We start from the raw sequence: 20608 nt of genomic DNA on the forward strand, positions 1-20608 counted from the left end.
AATCCTTTCAAGTTTGATAAGGTTCAACTATGTATAGCTCTATTTATGATTATATTTTTGAAAAAGCCATTCTTGATGAAACTCTAGTTTAATCGGGATGTCATTCGTATTTTTTATGGTGTTTTTTGAACTCCTTATTTTGATTTGGTAAATTGCATTTGGATTTATTCTAATGGCTACAATTTGATTTTGAAAGCCTAGTCTTTTTAAAATATGAGTAATTCTTCCACTGCTACATGAATCCTCTTCTCTTTTTTCAAGTCCTATTCAATATAAATGAGTATATCTTTATAATTTAATCAATTCAATTTAATTTCTCACCCTCAGTGGACTCCATTTAAGAATAAAAAATTATACAAATCCTATTCTTTTGTATTATTTATTGAATATAAAATACATATATGATTAGATGCATATATAGGAAAGGACTACTTAGGGTTTTTATTATGGGTGAGTTGGAGCATAATCTATGTTAATCTATTTGAAAGCTTAACTCAATTTGGATAATCTTCATATCTAAATTAACTCATATAAAGCTTTGTCAAACAAAAAATATATTTATATTTTAGTTTAATAGATTTATCAAAAGGAAAATATAAATTGAAAACTCAACAGACGATAAAACAACTGAATTATAGTATACTTTATTTCAACACAGAGCATTATAAAGGACTAAAGATGGCTTATTGTCACAGGCCCACATTCATTAACAGGAAAGAGTTTGTATTATTAGGATCAATATAAGAGAAATAAAATAAACACCGGAATATAATAAACCTTCTACTAGAAATGGAAGACACGACACAATAATGAAACAACTGAAAAGGACAACAATCGATAGACAAAAAGACACACATACTAAAAATAAATAGACTTCGGTGAGAATCTCAAAATAAAAGACAAATCAAAACAAGCTAGCTAGCTAAGCTCTTTCCTGATGACAACCAAATTTATAACCTCTCATTAATTGCATAAATCAATTAATTGTAGGGGTATTCTCGTTATCTGAGTTACCATCAACATTGAAATCATATGTTACACAATTTGGTTCAGATGAAGATGGAATTGCAGGTGTTAAATTGGTTGTTGTAGTACAATCCTGAAGGTCATCATTTGATTCCATGTTTAGAAACCTATTCCTAATTGTGTCAAAATTAGGGAATCCATAAACATATTGTTTTCCTCTCGGAGAGATGATCATAACAGCTACTTCTGCCCCTGTCATAGTAGCAAGTTCATGTGCTTTCTTTAAAATGGTCGCTTTTCTCTGATAAAAATCAGAGAAACGTGTCACCTTAGACTGCAGAGTCTTCATTTCTACCTTTTGCTCAGAAATATTTTTGTTTGTGGCCATTGAAAAAATGCCAAAAGAAGGAAAAGAAGTTTTGAATTATTAATTGATCCGGAGAAACTTTAGAGAGGAAGTTGTTTAATTTATAGGGGAAAATATTTTTTTACTTCAGTCATATGTGATTTGCTTGGAGATTCGCAATAATCAAATACCCTAAAATGATTAATATAGATTTAGAAAAAGTTTAAATTTAGTTCTTATTTTCATAAAGTGACCAATGATCTAATCCAAAATAAGGATAAAGATAAAGATATATGGAAAGTAATACGTCACAACCCAAAAATACATTAGGCTGTGAGGGCACCCACAAGTTTTCATAGGCATATTCCATTCTTTTTACAAAATCATTTACAACAACAACAACAACAACAACAACCCAGTGAAATCCCACAACATGGGGTCTGGGGAGGGTAGAATGTACGCAGACCTTACTCCTACCAAGGTAGGACGGCTGTTTCCTAGAGACCCTCGGCTCAGTAAAAGCATAAATGCATAAATGCATTAGAATAGGAAATTAAAAGCTTTATGAGAAAAACAACAAACAAATAACGAATAGATAACAAATAAATACAAATAACAAATAACGATTAAATAAATAATGATAGCGTCACAGGTTCAATAGAGTAATCAAAGCATAGAAAGTAATAAATAATAACATAAATAACAGAAATCAGAATTCACAGCGCAAGAGATCGTAATGCACTACTACGCCTATGAATAGAGAAGAAAAACAAGACTATGAACTTGCATTCTACCCTAATATGGGTCCTCCACACCCTCCTATCTAAGGTCATGTCCTCCGTAAGCTGTAACTGTGCCATGTCCTGTCGAATCACCTCTCCCCAATACTTTTTCGGCCTACCCCTACCTCTTCTGTAACCATCCATGGCCAGCCTCTCACACCTCCGCACTGGGGCATCTGTGTCTCTCCTCTTCACATGTCCATACCATCTCAGTCGCATTTCCCGCATCTTGTCTTCCATCGAGGCCACTCCTACCTTATCCCGAATAGCCTTATTTCTAATCCTGTCGCTCCTGGTGTGCCCACACATCCATCTCAGCATTCTCATCTCAGCAACTTTCATCTTTTGAATGTGAGAAGTCTTAACTGGCCAACACTCCGCCCCATACAGCATAGCCGGTCTAACCACCACTTTATAGAACTTGCCCTTAAGTTTTGGTGGCACATTCTTGTCACACAGCACTCCGGAAGCGAGCCTCCATTTCATCCACCCTACCCCAATATGATGTGTGACATCATCGTCAATCTCCCCGCTGCCTTGCATGATAGACCCAAGATACTTGCAACTACTTCTCTTTTGGATGGCCTGAGCACCAAGCCTAACTTCAACGCCAACCTCCTGAGGTGTCTCACTGAACTTGCACTCTAAGTACTCTGTCTTTGTCCTACTCAACTTAAACCCTTTAGACTCCAAGGTATGTCTCCAATCCTCCAGCTTAGCGTTAACTCCGCGGCGAGTCTCATCGATCAGGACTATGTCATCCCCGAAAAGCATACACCATGGCACCGCATCTTGAATTTGTCGCGTCAATCCATCTATCACTAAGGCAAATAAAAAAGGACTAAGAGCTGATCCTTGATGCAGCCCCATCACCACTGGAAAGTGCTCTGAGTCCCCTCCTACTGTCCTTACCCTAGTTTTGGCTCCCTCGTACATGTCCTTGATCACCCTAATGTATGCCACAGGTACACCTTTAGCCTCCAAACATGTCCATAGTATTTCTCTTGGGACTTTATCATAAGCCTTTTCTAGGTCGATGAATACCATATGCAAGTCCCTCTTCCTCTCCCTATGCTGCTCCACCAGTCTCCTCATAAGATGGATGGCTTCTGTAGTTGAGCGTCCCGGCATAAATCCAAACTGGTTCTCTGAAATAGACACGTCTCTCCTCACCCTCATCTCTACCACTCTTTCCCACAGTTTCATAGTATGGCTTAGTAGCTTAATACCTCTATAGTTGTTGCAACTCTGGATATCCCCTTTGTTTTTGTATAGAGGGATCATTATGCTCGACCTCCATTCTTCGGGCATCGTTGCCGTTTTAAAGATGACATTAAATAACCTAGTCAACCACTCCAAACCTACCGAGCTCGTGCTCTTCTAAAATTCCCCAGGAATCTCGTCAGGTCCGGTTGCTCTTCCCCAGCGCATCCTACGAACGACACTCTTAACCTCCTCGACCTTAATACTCCTGCAATACCCAAAATCGCGACGCCTCCCTGTATGTTCTAAATCTCCCAACACAAAGTCTCTGTCCCCTTCCTCATTCAAGAGTTTATGGAAATAGGACTGCCATCTCTGTTTAATGAGGGTCTCGTCTACCAATACTTTTCCATGCTCGTCCTTAATGCACTTCACTTGGTCCACATCGCGTGCCCTTCTCTCCCGCGCCCTGGCTAACCTGAACAATTTTCTATCCCCACCTTTCTCTTCTAGTTCAGCATAAAGGCGTTCAAAAGCTGTTGTTTTTGCCATCGAAACCACCGACTTCGCCTCCTTTTTTGCTATTTTATAAAGTTCCATATTCGTCCACTTCTCCACCTCATCTGTGCTTTCTATCAACTTTGCGTACGCCATCTTCTTTGCTTTCACCTTTTCTTGCACTTCTTCGTTCCACCACCAGTCTCCTCGATGCCGACTACGACTACCAATCGAGACTCATTTAAGATGAGTAAAAAGAAAAAAAAATTAAAATATTATTATAATAAAAGATTTTATATTTCAAGTCAAATAAAATGGAAATAAATTAAACACCCCAAGATTTGGTGTCACTATGCCACGATCCGAGGCTACTCCTTAGTCATGATACAATGCTTAGAGCCACAAGCAACCCGAAATTAACCCATGGTGTGGCATGAAACTAAGATTAACATGAACAATATCAAATTGAAACATTGATGTGGAAACTGAATTGAAATAAGTTTAGTAGAAATCAAATAGTCAGTAAGTAAATATCTGAGTAAACATATGCCGAAACTAATCTGACTGTCTGAAAGCCTCTACTAATATGAAGTTCTAGGACAAGCCCCTAGCTAACTCTAATTATCTAACAACGGAAAGCAACACACTGAAATAAAATAGAGGATGACCTCAAATAATGAGGACTCACCAAAAGTGCTATTGAGCTGATCAAAAACAGCGACCAGAGAACGTCCAAACTTATATTATCAAACAATATGGGCAGAAAGTATGTGGTCAGTACTTTGAATATACTGAGTATGTAGGATATACATGATAAAACTAAGAACTAAACGTGCTGAACGTAACTATAATGACATAAGTTGATGCATAGACCAAGTAAATAACATGAAGTCTGATAAATGTTGTACTGAAATAACTGATGACATGGTAATGCAATAATATGAAAGATTTGACTATGAGAGATACTAAAATCGACATATAACCATTCGAGCTACTGCATGAAGTCGTATGTATAACCCCATCAAAAGGACCCAATATACTTTACCAAAGTATAAAGGCTGACTTGAGCTAAATATGGATCCACTAATCTAATGTCTAATATGATAATACTGAATAATATTAATAACATATAACAACTAAGTAGTTCATGAATTATGATAACACTGATAAAATACTGATAATACCTGAGAGATACTTTATTTGAAAGCATCTTAAATCATGAAATCTGATAATCTAATACATGCATCTGAAAGAACATAAATCTGAGTCATGAAAAAACTTATACTCTGAGGGTTCATGAAAATACCATTTAAAGAATGAAATTATAAGTAAGACATACAAGCAAGGGCTATTCATGAAGAAGAACTGAATTTCATTGAAAATTCATGTGATCATAAAATCCTAGGTTTTGTAGAAATCCTACTTTGAAAAGCTGAGGATTCTTTGGGGCTGAATGGGTGAAAGAATACCCATAAATGAAATCTCACGTATCAGGACTGAAAACACTAGTTGAATTCTTCGGACTGAAGCTTGAGAATGAAGAACCCTAGTTCTTGCTTGAGAGGAATCTTAAGAGAGAAGAAATATCATTTGGGGAGTTGTGCGTGTGGGGTGAGGGTTTAGGTCACTAAATTTTTCTTAATCCCACTTTTAATAGGTTAAAACGACATAGTATAAGAATTAAAAAAGTAAAAAATACCAAAATATCCCTTAAAGAAAAACTATCGATGTCATCTACGAAGGTCATCTACGATCTATAGATTTATCTACAATCTATAGATTCCTCTCAAGAGAAAACATACTTGACTTTTTGAGTCATTAAAGTTTGATCCACCAGAATCATTAAGGACCCATAGTTCATTTTTACAAGTCCTGAATGTGGTCCTTAAGAATTAGAAAAAAATGGTGTATTTGAAATTCAAACTACAGAACCAATCTACATTGTGTGGTCTCTTTTACCACCCATAAACACCCATAAAACTTATACTGAACCTTACTATCTATAAAGTTGATCTTCAGATCCTCATCTACTATATGTGGTTTCATTTGCGGTCCGTAGATAGTGTCCATAAATTCTAAATTTCTATAGACTTAGAATTGTTTTTAGCTTCTCCTGATCAGATCTGAGCTAGAAACTTATGAGGTGTTACCCACAAATACAAGAAAGTCTAAGATTTCAAGTGCAAGATTTAAAAATATACAAGCTATCTTGAATGAAAACACGGTAAAATAAACAAAGGGATCCAGAATCCAGTGATGAGAATCAAATAAGTAACTCATCCTAAACTCTAGTTTATAAATCAAATACTATGATGACTCAGCTATGACTATTCCATGATATTGAACCTACACGCAAAAGGCACTGAAAAATCAAGGTCGAGTTTAGAAAACATGTGTACTTAGCAGCAACATCGATCAACCCTAAACTGAAGTGATGATGAAGGTTGGTCCTATATCTCTGTTCTCAACACTTAGCATAACTTCAGCTAAAAGATCTCAATTCAAGGAAATTTAATAGCTAAAGACACAATATATCAAAATTAAAGAATAATCAAAACCAACTAATATAAAAGATATCACAGCACACCATCTATCCCAAGCATCTTAATTAATAGGAAGGAACTCAATCAAACTCTATGTATCCATTACTCCTATATCAAAAATAACTTAGGTGATCCTTTATTGGGATTTATCCTTTCTCCTCTTTAATGTCAATGAGCATGAGATGGAATTCCAATACATTAAATCTTATATCGGATTCAATCCTCAGCACAAATAATCACAAATAACTCCAAATTATTTAACAATGAGAGTAAGGAAGAGAAAGAATGATCAAGTAAGCATTTCATCTACAAGCCTTTAACCAAAATCAATTCATTAATACCAATTGAGAAACATAATCATCTTGACAAGGTAATATTATAAGAATCATGATCTGTATAGTTATAATTAATCCAAACCATAGCACTAGTACCCACATAAAAGTTTTGTTTCTCATTTGTATATGGATTTTCACATCCTTAACACCTCTGAATGATACCAATCTTGTCAAGTATGAATTCTCTAAGAGTATATATGAGTCAGTAGATACTGATTTTTGGCCCAAAAAGTCAACCCAAGCCCCTGAGGTCAAAATCATAGACATCCATCGTGATAGTTATATAAGACTATATTCTCTTGCATAGGTCCCTGCGACATGAGAATTAGTAAAAATTGAAAAATAAAAAGTGGGAAAAATATGCCAGACTTTGCTATAGCGAAGGGAGATTTTCTATACCGAAGGCAGTGAGATTGCAATGCTTCGCTATAGCGAAGGATCCGTTCGTTATAGTAGCCTTCGCTATAGTGAAGGTTGGGACTTTTATCTAAAAGTATGTAAATTTTGTTCATCTTTCCCTTTTGAATTTCATTTTTTTTTATTGAAATGAAGGGTGAGTCCTTTGAAGAATATTATGGGATAAAACTTAGGGTTATAATTATTGGAGCAGAATGTTAAGTTATCGTAATTATGCATGTTTCTCACTCATCTCTATTGAATTTGGTCTTCTAACATGAAATTGTTAATCTGGACTTAAATTTTGGTATTGGAGAATCTAAAAATCCCATAAAATGGGTTCTTGAGCATACAAACTAGTCAAGAGAGATTAGTGACATCAAAACTTTATGAATGAGATTGATTTGATTATGGAACCTCCAATTTGATAAAATAACTCATTAATTATTTGTTAAGTCTTTTAAAAAGGTAAACTAAGTTGGTTTGGATACCTAAGACCTTAATATGAGTAAATAGGATGTTAAGGTGACCTTATACTTTGTTTGTGTTTGACTTTGAGCATTCTAAGGTGTTGAGGAAAGAAAATGCTCTGACAATTTAGCTTGTTCACTTCAAATTCATCAATTGAGGTAGGTTACAATTTTTTTAGAGTTAGACTTTACCTAGTTGACAATATATAATGTGAGTTGTATTGCATGTTAATGTGGTCTATAGTTGTTGGTTGTTTGATGAAACTTAGTGTTTCTAGTAAGATTTAGCATGAAAATTATTGAATTGACAGGTCTCCACCTAACTGACGGGTGAACCTCATTCCATGCATCGCTCGGTGCTAAGTAATACTCTCAACTAAATAATATTGATAATAGTGAAATAATAGACATTTTATCTAAAAGTATCTTATACATGTGGAACTGAAAGACTAAAGGTACAATTGATCATGGCAAATTCTATCATCTTGAATAAAACATGCAATTTAACCAAACACAGGTTCAAAGACATGAATTTTTCCTATTCAAGGGCCCATCAAAATAGCAATATAAAAATAGTGAAGTATAGGTAAAACATGATTCATGGACTATTCATAATGAAAAACTAAAATATGATGTAACCACGTAAATTGCCCCGTGCTTCGCGTGGGATGAACTACCCCCTCAACTTTTCCTTTTGGGGAATTTTCTAACACTTCCTTGTTTTCTAAAACATGGGTCTTTAACTTCTTTATAGCCAGTAAGCAATCTTTTTCGACTCAACAGATTTTAGAGTGTTGAAAAAAATATTGTTGGCAATAGTTCAGTTGTTTTTGCGAGACTTAATTCTCACTGTTAATAAAGTTTTTCTAATGGGCTGTTTTTTCATGGGAGCGCTGAAAATTTAATCCATTTGGCACCAATATGCTACATGTAAATTGTTAATGACATTAGGCTCTTTTGCTGCATTGCTATCTTGGCCAGTCAACTATTCCCTTGTTCATTTATAAAAAAAATCTCCCTTCTACTTAAAGTTATGTTTTATAGGTTCAATTTCTTTTTGTGGTGCCATTTAATTCAACTTCCTTGACCTCTATAATCCGTGGGTAACTCAGAGGATAGTCATTTGACAGCTCTGTTCAAACAATAGAAACATAGCCGTCGATCAGTATAAATATACATCGTGTACCAGGTATTAACAATTCAACTTGTTATAAATGGAAGCGCTAATTTACCAAATGTGAATAGCAAGAGCAAATTAAAAAGGCATACATGAGAGAACATACTATTTTTTTGTACATAAATCAATAGTTTCCCAATCATTATTCATGCAAATTGCATGGTGGAGCTTGCCAAATGCTTGTATAAATAACGATACACAATTGTTCTTGGTGTCTCCTCAGGTATTGAAGCCACAATTGTGATATGTGTGCGTTCGTCTATTTGAGGGGGATTGTAGGTAATTTAGTTGCTATATCAAAAAAATGTAATATTATTTGTGATGCAAACGAAGTGCAAGGTATAATATAAGTCTTCCAAAGATAGGGCATGAGAACTGTATAGGCCGCAGGAATTGCCAATGATGTTTTGAATAATTTCAAAGAGAGGGAGTGAGGGCGTTCAAAAGGAATCGATAAAGCAAAATACCCGGAGAGTTCATAAAAATTTCAAGTGACTTGTTGAACTGGAAAAAGGAAGGCACGTACTATCTATCATATGGTTACCCAAATATGTTGCTTTCTTTATGAAAGATGATGATAAAGACTAAAGTGTTGCTTCATTTTTCAATGATATAACAGAATAGTAAGAGCTCAACTGGAAGATCAAGAACTCCGAGCTAAAATAGGAGTTCAACAGAGGAACTCAAGAAAAATAGTTAGTGTAATGGAAAGAGAGAAATGTAGTAGAAGGATTCTAATTGAGAAAAATGTAAATATAATCATAATCATTCAATAGTAGGAGTACGTCTCTACATAGTTGTATTGAAATCAGATCAAACAGGTAAGGGTAACTGCTACTAACAACTTTCCCACAAACAATGTATTCAAATTAACTCATATCTAACATAACATAACAAATTGAAACCTTTGTACCAGGGGAAAGATTAATGTCCTGCTCATCAATCATATAATCAAATTAACTTGTGAAAAATAAATGTAGAAAAAGCTAATTGAAAGAAAGGTCAAAAAGAAAAAGTAAAACGCCTATGCAGCAACCACTTTTGAAAATCAAAACGTGTATGCAGCAACTTTTTGAAAAGCAAAAAGTTGACAGAAAAGAAAAAAAAACAACGTGTAGAAAATTAACGCGTAATTTTCTTACGCGTTTTCCTTCTCCTATAAATAGAGGGTCTCTTGCCCTCATTTAGATCATCCCAAAAAAGAGAGTAAAAATACAAAGAAAGTTATACACCAAGATAAATATTGTAGTCTTGAGTGTCCTCTTTAGTAGTTGTTCCTTTTACAAGAGAGAAGTGTTAATTATTGTTTTGTCCTTGTGTTTGAGAGCAGTGTACTCTATATTTGAATAGTGAAATCCTTCTAGCCCGTGGTTTTTCCCCTCTATCAGTTAGAGGGGTTTCCACGTAAAATTCTCGTGTCCAATTAATTTTCATATTAATTGTCATATCAAACTTTAGTTGTGGTGCTTTCTCCCCCCAACAGTGGTATCAGAGCCCTCGGTTATTCTGTCTATTTTATGCGAAGGTACTATCTGTGAATAGTAACTTTTTGTGAATAGTAAAATTCAGTGAAAAGTACTATTCACATGAATAGTAAATTTCAGTGACGGTATATTTTGTCACGCTTGTTCGCAAAAATACTCAGAAATAATCTAGAAGGGTGTGAAACAAATAACAATGTCGAGTACAATAAAGTTTGATGTTGAGAAATTCAATGGGACTAATTTCTCATTGTGGAAAATAAAAATAAAAACGATAATGAGAAAAGACAATTGCTTAGCTGCAATTGAAGGCAGGCCCACAGACTTCACTAATGACAGCAAGTGGAACGACATAGACAGGAATGCAGTTGCTGATCTACACTTGGCACTAGTTGATCAAGTGTTGTCTAGTGTGGCTAAAAAGCGGACGACGAAGGAAATATGGGATACTCTTATGGAATTGTATAAGGCCAAGTCTTTGCATCATAAAATCTTCTTAAAAAGAAGATTGTATACTCTTTGAATGGAAGAGTCCATGTTGGTTACTGAACACATCAATACTTTGAATACTCTGTTTTTGCAACTTACAATAATGGGTTGCAAAATAGAGGGGACTGAACGTGCGGAGCTTCTACTTCAAAGTCTGCCTGACTCATATGATCAACTCATCATCAACCTGACGAACAATACAGACAGTCTAGTTTTTGATAAAATTACAGCCGCTATCTTAGAAGAAGAAAATTGATGCAAAAATAAGGAAGATAGACAAGCAAGTTCGCAACAAGCTGAAGCTTTGATGATGGTGAGAGGAAGATCAATGGAATGTGGCCCCAGTGAGAGTCACAATCTTGGTAGATCTTAATCAAGAAGTAAGAAGATTATCAAGTGCTACAATTGTGGCAAGAAAGGACACTTCAAGAAAGATTATCAGTTCAAAAAGAAGAGTGAACACACTGAGCCATCAAATGCTCAAGGGAATGTTGCACGTACCTCGGATGATGGCGATATTTTATGTAGTGAAGAAATATCAAATAACGAAGGCAGAAAACATTTCTCTGATGTCTGGATCATGGACACAGGAGCAACATGGCACATGACTTCTCGGAGAAAATGGTTCCATCAATATAATCCTATCTCAGGAGGATCTGTGTTCATGGGAAATGATCATGCTTTGGATGTTATTAGTATTGGGTCCATCAAAATAAAAATATATAATGGCACGATACTCACCATCCAGGAGGTACGATATGTAAAAGACTTGAGAAAGAATTTATTGTCTTTGAAATAATTAGATGATAATGGATGTTCATATAAGACTCATGGTGGAGTCATGAAAATATCCAAAGGAGCGCTTGTAGTGATGAAAGCGGAAAAACTTATTGTAAATCTATATGTGCTTAAAGGTGAAACACACCAAGAAGAAGAAGCATCAACTGCGTCAGCAAGTTCATTTGAAGAATCAATGATGATATGGCATCGTAAACTTGGCCATATGTCGGAACGAGGTTTGAAGATTTTTGCTGAGCAAAAGCTTCTTCCAGGGCTCAAAAAGGTTTCACTACCATTTTGTGAGCATTGTGTTACCAGCAAGCAAAATAGACTAAAGTTTAGCAGTTCCTCTGCTAAAAGCAAGGAAATATTATATCTGGTCCACTCTGTTGTCTGGCAAGCACCGGTGGAGTTCCTAGGAGGAGCAAAATATTTCGTGTCATTTATAGATAATTACTCTAGGAGAAGTTGGGTGTATCCAATCAAGAGAAAGGTAGGTATTTTTTCGGTTTTTAAAGAATTCAAAGCGCGGGTGGAACTTGAATCTGAGAAAAAGATCAAGTGTTTGAGGACAGATAATGGAGGAGAATACACTAGTGATGAATTTGATAACTTCTATAAATAAGAAGGTATTAAACGGTAGTTCACGGTGGCATATACTTCACAACAAAATGGAGTAGCAGAGTAGATGAACAGAACCTTATTGGAACAAACAAGAGCTATATTGGCAACTGCAGAGTTGGAAAAACAATTTTGGGCAGAAGCAGTCAAAATCGCCTGTTATGTGATCAATCGATCATCATCAACTGCAATTGATCTAAACACGCCAATGGAGATGTGGGCAGGAAAACCAACTGATTATTCCCGCTTACATATATTCGGAAGTCCTGCTTATGTTATGTACAACACCCAAGAAAAATCAAAGTTGGATCCAAAATCCAGGGAATGCATTTTCTTAGGGTATGCTGATGGAGTCAAGGGGTATTGCTTGTGGGATCCCACAGCCCGCAAGGTGGTAATCAGCAGGAATGTTGTAATTGTTGAAAACAAGATACAAGGAAAAGAATGTAGCACTTCAAAAGAAAAATCAGAGACTACTACAGTTGAAGTTAAAGAAATAAAAAAAGTTCTAGTTCCTTCTAAAGTAGCACCAGAGCATGAAGAACAAGAACAAGCTGAGATCGAAACTCCACAAGTTCGACGGTCAACTAGGGAGAGAAGAGAACCAGCTTAGCACTCAGATTATTCTATGGAGAGCAATGTTGCATACTGTCTATTAACAGAAGATGGAGAGCCTTCAACTTTTCATGAGACTATGAAAGGCCAAGAATGATCTCTGTGGGTGGCAGCAATGCAAGAAGAAATTGAAGTTCTTCATAAAAATAAAATATGAGATCTTGTTCAATTACTACAAGGAAGGAAGTTCATTGGAAATAAATGGGTCTACAAGATCAAACACAATGGTAATGATCAAGTGGAGAAGTATCATGCAAGATTGGTGGTGAAAGGATTCGCTCAGAAAGAAGGTATAGACTTCAATGAGATATTTTCTCTGGTGATTCGACTCATAACAATTCGAGTGGTCCTGGCGATGTGTGCTACATTTGACTTGTACTTGGAGTAGTTAGATGTCAAAACTGCATTTCTTCATGGAGAACTTGAAGAGGAAATTTATATGCTCCAACCAGAAGGTTTTGAAGAACAGGAAAAAGAGAACTTGGTTTGCAGGTTGAAAAAATCTCTATATGGTCTCAAACAGGCGCCGAGGTGTTGGTATAAGAGATTTGATTCCTTCATTATAGGCCTTGGATACAACAGACATAGTTCAGATCCTTGTGTTTATTACAAGAGATTTGATAATGATGATTTTGTTATTTTGCTGTTGTATGTTGATGACATATTGGTAGCAGGCCCTAACAAAGATTGTCTTACAAATTTAAAGGCACAGTTAGCTAGGGAGTTTGAAATGAAAGACTTGGGACCAGTAAACAAGATTCTAGGGATGCGAATTCACCGAAACATAAATAATAGGAAGATTTGGCTTTCTCAAAAGAACTACTTGAAGAAAATCTTGATATGCTTCAAGATGAAAGATTGTAAGCCAATTTCTATCCCACTTCCTATTAATTTCAAGTTATCCTCAAGTATGAGTCCTAGCAATGAAGCAGAGAGGATAGAGATATCTCGAGTACCGTATGCATCAGTAGTGGGAAGTTCAATGTTCACCATGGTATGTACAAGACCTGACATTGCACAAGCAGTGGGAGTGGTTAGTCGACACATGGCTAATCCTGGTAGGGAGCATTGGAATACTGTTAAGAGGATCCTGAGATACATCAAGGGTACCTCAGATGTTGCAATATGTTATGGAGGATCATACTTTACTGTTAAAGGTTATGTTGATTCAGATTATACAGGTGATCTTGATAAAAGCAAGTCCACCACAGGTTATGTGTTTACTTTTGCTGGAGGAGATGTAAGCTGGGTTTCAAAACTGTAATCTATTGTGGCTACATCTACGATGGAAGTTGAATATGTAGCAGCTACACAAGCTAGCAAAGAGACAGTATGGATGCAGATGTTACTGGAGGAACTCGGACACAAACACGAGAAGGTTGCTCTATTTTGTAACAGTCGGAGCGATTTGCATCTTGCAAAGAATCCAGTATTTCATTTAAGGACAAAGCACATACGAGTTCAGTATCACTTTGTTAGTGAGAAGGTGGAAGAAGGCAGTATGGATATTCAAAAAATTCACACTAATGATAACCTGACAGATATGTTTACGAAGCCGATCAACAATAACAAGTTTATATGGTATCGATCTTCGATTGGCCTAGCAGAAATATAATATTGCAGTAATTGGGTAGAAAGGATGGTGTGAAAACTTAATTGATTCTCAATTAAATCTTCAAGTGGGAGAATGAAAGAAAGGTCAAAAATAAAAAGTAAAATGTGTATGCAGCAACCACTTTTGAAAATCAAAACGTGTATGCAGCAACTTTTTGAAAAGCAAAAATTTGACAGAAAAGAAAAAAAAACAACGCGTAGAAAATTAACGCTTAATTTTCTTACGCGTTTTCATTCTCCTATAAATAGAGGGTCTCTTGCCCTCATTTAGATCATCCCAAAAAAGAGAGAGTAAAAATACAAAGAGAGTTATACACCAAGATAAATATTGTAGTCTTGAGTGTCCTCTTTAGTAGTTGTTCCTTTTACAAGAGAGAAGTGTTAATTATTGTTTTGTCCTTGTATTTGAGAGCAGTGTACTCCATATTTGAATAGTGATATCCTTCTACCCCGTGGTTTTTCCCCTCTATCAGTTAGAAGGGTTTCCTCGTAAAATTCTCGTGTCCAATTTATTTTCATATTAATTGTCATATCAAACTTTAGTTGTGGTGCTTACTCCCCCCAACACTAATTACCCCATAATCAAGTATCCTGCGAAATAGATCTGATAATACATAATGTAGTTTCTTAGAAATATCAAAGAGAAAACTAAACTAAACTTTAGGAAAACAAATAAAGGAAGAATACAAAACATTACACAACTTACTGTCTATTTTATTGCCTCTGGTGTTTGCCTCTACGAACTATGTTGTTTTGAGCTTATCATTTGCTTGAATCCTTAGTCTTGTGAAGATTAATACAATTACTTTGTACAATTCCCTAATCTTTTTTGCCTTGTCTCCTAGTGGCCACCAGTATTGTCTCCTTAAAGAGAAGTTAAAAATGAAATGCTTTGCTAGAATGCTTGTAAACAGATTTTGTTAACTAAAAATATATTACGAAAATAAGTATCTCAAAAAGTTTAGCACTAGAAAGCATAAGAACCATCATCTAGAGCTTCAAAAAGTATATCAAGTTCTGGGATGAAATCCTTCTCAAGTTTCAGCATTTGAAAATAAAAATTTAGGAAAATTCATATAAAACTTTCTACTCTCTACATTATCCAATATGGACCTACCTTTTACAGTTTAATTCTTTCTTATTGAAAGCATATAAGATATCATATTACATAGAACTATAGTCACAAGGCTACAAGGTATGGATGTGGGCCTTACTGTGTATTGTGATACTTTTGGTATTGGTTTGGGTGGTGTGTTGATACAAAAGGGGAAAGTTATTGCCTATGCTTCTACACAGTTGAAGGCCTATGAGAAGAACTATCCTACTCATGATTTGGAGTTGGAAGCGGTGGCATTTGTGCTTAAGTTGTGGAGACACTACTTATATAAGGTACATTGTGAGGTCTTCACCGATCATTAAAGTCTTCAGTACATTTTTAGGTAGATAGATCTGAACTTGAGGCAGCGTAGATGGCTTGAATTTCTAAAGGACTACAACATGACTATTTTATATTATTTGGGAAAGGACAATATGGTGGCAATGCTTTGAATAAAAAAACACCTAGCATGGGGAATCTCACCGCAATCAGTGTTGATAGAAGACCTTTGGCTAGATATGTTCAAATCCTAGAAAATAGCCTTGTTCGATTGCAGACTTTGGAGAAGAGTGGTGCTTTGATTACTTTCATTGGGGCCTAGTCTTTCTTAGTTGAGTAGATCCTAGAGTTAGTTTGATGGTGAGAAGTTGTGTCTCATTCAAGATAAGGTGTTGAGAGGTGAAGCCAAGGAGGATGTTCTTGACTCTGATGGTATTTTGAGGATTGGATGCAGAATTTGTGTGCCTGAGGTGGACGAGTTTATCAGGTTGATTCTAGAGGAGGCATATTGTTCTCGATATGAGTTATCATTATTGGTAGTGTGTCATGAAGAGGGATATCTCAGATTTTCTGTCTAGATGTTTAACCTGTCAATAGGTCAAGTGTGAGCACTAGTAGTCTAGGGTGTGCTTAGAGGATAGCCATTCCAACTTGGAAGTGAGAGTGGATCACTATGTATTTTATTATAGGTCTACCTACCACTGTGGGTGGTTATAATTCTATTTGGGTGGCTGTTGACATCCTAATCAAGTCCGCCCATTCATCTCAGTTCGGATAAATTATATGATGGAGAAATTAGCCCAGTTTTACATCAGTTAGATAGTCTGACTACGTGGGGTGCCTATTTCTATCATCTCTGATCGAGATTCATTGTTCACTTCTCACTTTTAGAGGTCTTTACAACATGGTTTGAATACTCGATTAGATATTAGTACAGCCTTCCACCTTCAGACCGATGGTTAGTTCGAGCAGATAATTTAGGTATTGGAGAACATGCTTCAAACATGTGTGATTGATTTTGGTGCCAGATGGGATTAGCATTTTCCCTTAGCGGGGCTTTCCTACAATAATATATCACTCCAGCATTCAAATAGCCCTATTTGAGGCTTTATATAATAGGCGGTGTAGATCTCCAATTGGGTGGTTTGATTCGGCTGAGATAGACTCTTTAGATACAGACTTTCTTAGAGATGTCATGGAGTAAGTTCGTATGAATTAGGGTAAATTATTGACCACCCAGAATTGACAGAAGAGTTGTGTAAGACCTTGGAAGTTGAAAGATTGAATCAAGGAAGATTTGGAGGAGTTACGTCACTGTGTTAGTCTATGGATCGATCTACGACTCATAGGAGTTTCTACTGATTATAGGATGGACCCGTAGGAATGGTACTGAGTATGGAAATCTGGTCAAGTATGTAAAGGGTCTATGAGTTAATTTTACGACTCACAGACATATTGGCAACTCGTATAGTGAGTCGTAGAATGCATGTCTAATTTTTTTAAAAATACAAGTTTTAAAACTTTTGCTATGACTCAACTGAATGAGTCAAAGAATTATTGACAAGTTTTTAGAGTTTTTCAGGATTTCTAAAATGAGTCATTTCTACGATTTGTACGAATAGTTACGATTCGTAAGGTCCAATAGTAGGGTCCTTCGGCCAGGATTAATAAAGGGTATTTTCATCCTTTTCTATTTTGTATTCAATGAATCTAGATACTTTTAGGGGAGAATTCAAAACTTATAAATACCCTAATCCTTCAAATTTCCTCCTATTCCTATTCATTCTCTAAAATTTTCTAAAGGCATTCAAGGAAGTTTCTCTCAAAGTCTTCTTCTACAAGTTAAAGCTAGGCTTTCAAGAACACAAGTCCCCTTTTCAATTTAAAAGTTAGATTCATTAAGGTATGTGTGGTTTCATTCATGAGTTCCGTTCACCAATGGAGTCCTAAAGTTTTTCTCAAAATTTTCCTCAATTTCAATTGTTATTTAATTCGAGATTGATGGTATTACATTGAGTTGTTTAAATTATGCTTATACTTGACTTTAAAGATTATATTATGAATAAAACAATCTTAAGTTCCTAATTTTAATGTGTTTTACAAGTTCCCTTGCATAAAGCTAATGTCAATGATGATCTCCATGAATTATGATCATGAATTACAATGATTTTCAAAGAAGGTTTTTATAAAAGAAGTTGAGACTTATGAATGATTGATAAAGGTTAATAGATAATGTTTCAATTATGTTCAAGAAGTTTATTATGGTGTGATAAGGATAATTCTCACACAATCATGATTAAAGAAGCGATAAGGATAATTTTCACCAAGTTTATAATTCTTTTGAATCAACTAAGTTAATGAGCTACTCTTATGATTTTCTTCATGATGATGTCATTGATAATATATTAATGTTTTAATGAATTCCGTTAGGATATTGACTAAGCACCAATAGGAATTTTAGGTGGTGTTCGGTCCGATGATCAAAGGTTTGTTATCCAAGGAATTCCTAGTAGCAACCTAAAGTCCCAAACTATGTTGCCCCTTAGGTTGCCTTTATGACCTAGCTAGTGGATCTACATATAGCTCATGATGTTAAACATATTCTCTCGGAGTCTACCTTGGCAAGTAGCCTCTCTTTTTTCGATGTGGGAGTTACATTGGATTTTATGTTATAGCTCGCATGGTCTTAGATGTCAGTTAAAGGTCTTATCTCACACAAGTTATATAAAACAATGTAAGTTTTACTAAGATGATGATGCATTGACCACATGTTTTCAACATAATTTCAAATATTTTTTAAAGTCTTACCTATACTTCATTACATGGGTCATACATCCTATGCCATATTGCTTATGCTCTAATTCTTGCTCATGCATATCTCACATACACAGTCCCTTCTATATAGTAATGCATATTTTACCTTTATTGTTTTATAATATAGAGATGGATGATCACGCTAAGTATCCTATTCGTGGCTAGAGCATACTATATTCCAGAGTTGTTTAGTGATTCCTCATTTATTAAGGACGAGACCTTTTTTTCTATTATTATTTTTGACTCGTTATGTTAGGGTGAGATAGAAGCCTGTCCTAAGCCTTTGTTTAGTAATAGAGGCATGTTTATACATAGAGTGATATAGTCCATTCATGGACATTTGACTTGAGTTTTATTTTATTCTTACACTTCTATGATTGAGATTGTTCTTCCTCTTGTTTCTTATGTTTTACTTGCCCTTATGAATGCAACGTATGCTAAGAGTCTTGGTTGGGATCCTTCGGATTCTCAATCACCGTGTCACTCTTAGGGTCTAGCTTGGGATGTGACAAGTTGTGCAAATCAGAGAGTTCAACCCCTGAAGTTTATGAAGGGCGATCATGTTTGGCTCCTAGTGTCGCCCATGAAGGGTATGATGTGGTTTAGAAAAAAGAGAAAGCTCAGCCCTTGATTTATTTTTCCATTTGAGATTTTAGGACAAGTTGAAGAAGTGACCTATAGGCCGGTATTGCCACCTAGCTTATCTGATATGCATTCGTGTTTCATATTTCCATACTCCAGATGAATCTAATGTGATTTCGCTTAATTTAGTGGAGTTAGGTCTAGATTTGATATTTGAGGAGTCCGTAGTCATTCTGGATAGGCAGGTCCATAAGTTTAGTACCAAGGAGATTGCTTCGGTGAAGGTACAGTAAAATCACCACTCAGTTAGAGAGGCAATTTGGGACACAGAGGCTGACATGCATGCCCGATATCCCTAGCTTTTTGAGGCTTCAAATACTTTTCTTTACTTTATGTTCGAGTACAAATATGGTTTTTAGTGGTGGATAATGTAATGACCCGGTTGGTCTTTTTTGAAATTTGTTTGAAATTACCATTTACCTTTTTTGATAGCTGTCCCAAGTCATATTTAATTAGTTTACGATGTTAGTTTTGGAAATTCTAGGAAAAGTTGTGACTTTTGTATGGTTTGAGTTTAAATAGGCTTAAGTTGTGAAATAGTAGTTTTTGGTGTCTTTCAGAATTTCGAGTATCAGAATGGAATTCCATCAACTCCATTACCTCTAGAATGATGAAATTTGTTTAGAACGATTGTCAGTTTCATATTTGGGATTGTATCATAGAATAGAGGTCCTAAGTTGGATATTGGTGAAGTTTTAGTCTTATAGTTGACTTTGATCAACATCGGAGTTCGGATTTTCAGAACGGATTGTTGATGATTCCATTAGATTCGGGAGATTATTTTATGCCTAGATTAGGTCTTGGTGGATTTTCCAGAGGTTTCGAGTTTCTTTTGGTATTTTTGAACCTTAAGTAAATTTAGTTGCGACTAAACAATTTTGGTTCAAGGAGGTCTCGATTTGAATTTCAACGATTCTATTGAGTCCAGAACATCAAATTTAGTAGGATAGCATATATGGTTTTTGAGCATGAAATTATGAACAAATCCTAAGGGTTGAATTGGTTTGGTGCCTTAGTATGTTTGTTGATGCCTTTGTTCTGGTACATGTGAAGTCCTTCTCCATGATCACAAGCCATGTGGTGCAATCGCAAGGCCCCATTTTTTCTTCTCCATAATCGCGAGCTGAATGGTGCGATTGCAAAGCGTACCAAATCCCTTCTCCGCAAAAGCGAGCCATGTGGCATGATCGTGAAGGGTCTTGAACTTCCTTCTCTGCAATCGCGAGGGGTGATTGTCGCGATCGCGAAGAACAAGTCACTAGCAGACTTAAACATTTCCCAAGTCGGGGTTTTACCCAGTTTCATTATTTTTGAGTTGTGGAAGCTCGGTAGAGACGATTTTAAAAGGGCTTTTCGAGATAAAGCTATTGAGTAACTAATTTTAACTAATATTCTTCAATACCCATTGACTAAATTATGATTTCAACTTCTAAATTCTTGGTTTTGATTCCAAAAATAGGG

The 20608-nt window shown here is 35.8% G+C and overlaps 1 protein-coding gene across 1 annotated transcript; it reads right to left on the minus strand.

The window, feature by feature from the left end:
- Positions 1–976: 976 nt before the first annotated feature.
- Positions 977–1354, minus strand: LOC129884363 (agamous-like MADS-box protein AGL62). The gene has a single exon (XM_055958674.1). It carries the CDS (start codon positions 1352–1354, stop codon positions 977–979), a length of 378 nt encoding a protein of 125 aa, XP_055814649.1.
- Positions 1355–20608: the final 19254 nt, after the last annotated feature.

The sequence above is a fragment of the Solanum dulcamara genome, chromosome 4, assembly GCF_947179165.1.
Source record: "Solanum dulcamara chromosome 4, daSolDulc1.2, whole genome shotgun sequence".
In the NCBI taxonomy this organism is placed as follows: Eukaryota; Viridiplantae; Streptophyta; class Magnoliopsida; order Solanales; family Solanaceae; genus Solanum; species Solanum dulcamara.

Excerpts from the sequence above, each read along its gene's own strand:
- LOC129884363 (XM_055958674.1), bottom strand. The coding sequence starts at position 1,354 with ATGGCCACAAACAAAAATATTTCTGAGCAAAAGGTAGAAATGAAGACT.